Source organism: Epinephelus moara, unplaced genomic scaffold (genome assembly GCF_006386435.1).
Source record: "Epinephelus moara isolate mb unplaced genomic scaffold, YSFRI_EMoa_1.0 scaffold2793, whole genome shotgun sequence".
In the NCBI taxonomy this organism is placed as follows: Eukaryota; Metazoa; Chordata; class Actinopteri; order Perciformes; family Serranidae; genus Epinephelus; species Epinephelus moara.
Window position 1 is genome coordinate 1 of NW_026080420.1, and position 1,027 is coordinate 1,027.

Consider the following 1,027-nt stretch of genomic DNA (forward strand, 5'->3'; position numbering starts at 1 on the left):
TTCTTTGGTTGCTTTTGGTGATTAGTTCTGTCGACGTAAGTGAAAGCACAAAGCACAGCAGCTGAAGTGAACACTGGATCTTTATTGATTGAGCAGAGTTCAGTCGTGGCTCCACACAGAGTTGAACACTTTGGAAACATCAGGTCATTCCATGAACACTGGTTACAGAAACAGGGCAGCGACATTTGCACAAAGTGCTGACAAGAATCAAGTCCAATAAACATGATGAAACTGTTTGACATGATTTTGAAATCCCAGAATGATTTACGAACAGATCAACAGTCTAAAGGTCTGAAAGCACCTTCTCATGTTGGCCTCAAATATTTAGCTAACCCAGCTTCAGTGTGCGCTTGTGAGTCTTACTTCATGCTCTTGATTTTCGTTTTACTACACATATAAAAAAGGGTATGTGATCATGTTTTGTCCAATTAAAAAGCAGCCGATCGGATAAACATCCGAACAGTTTTCAAGCTGTAATTGGCCGGTTTGTACGTTGCCCACACAACTCCGTTTTCAATCTCATACGGTGTGTTTTTCTCCGGGTCGTACGTGCCTTTATAATAAATCCCATTCAGATTAGCCGCCTGGCAGTTATTGTACCACCACCCGCCCCCGTACATCTCTGCGCAACTCTCCTCCCACTTGTCGTTGTCTTTGTCGAAGGTGCTGAATTTCATCCCGCTGTGGGACAGGTACGACGCCATGTCAGAGTTAGGCATTGTCAGAGCGTCCCCGGCATCCCCGGTGTACCCAGACACATGCAGCTGGTACCCCTCCACCTCCGAGCCAACCCTGACTGTGTACTCAGCACTGGCTACGCCCCCTTCCCAATCCTCCATTTGCACCTTCAGTATGGTCTCACCCTGATTAGTCAGCAGGTGGAGGTTCTGGTTGCCTAGCCAAAACTCCCCCTTTCCCTTCGCGTCAACCGAGCCGAACCCGTTGCGGTATTCGGCCCAGGTGCGATTGAAGCTGAGCGCGCCACTCTCTCTTTGCTGGACTAACAACCACCCGCCCATTAGCCCCT

At 48.5% G+C, this 1,027-nt stretch overlaps 1 protein-coding gene across 1 annotated transcript; it reads right to left on the minus strand.

The window, feature by feature from the left end:
• Window positions 1-62: 62 nt before the first annotated feature.
• LOC126387207 (fibrinogen alpha chain-like) lies at window positions 63-1,021 on the minus strand. The gene has a single exon (XM_050039750.1). The coding sequence runs from the start codon at window positions 1,017-1,019 to the stop codon at window positions 429-431; it is 591 nt and encodes a 196-aa protein (XP_049895707.1). The 5' UTR covers window positions 1,020-1,021; the 3' UTR covers window positions 63-428.
• Window positions 1,022-1,027: the final 6 nt, after the last annotated feature.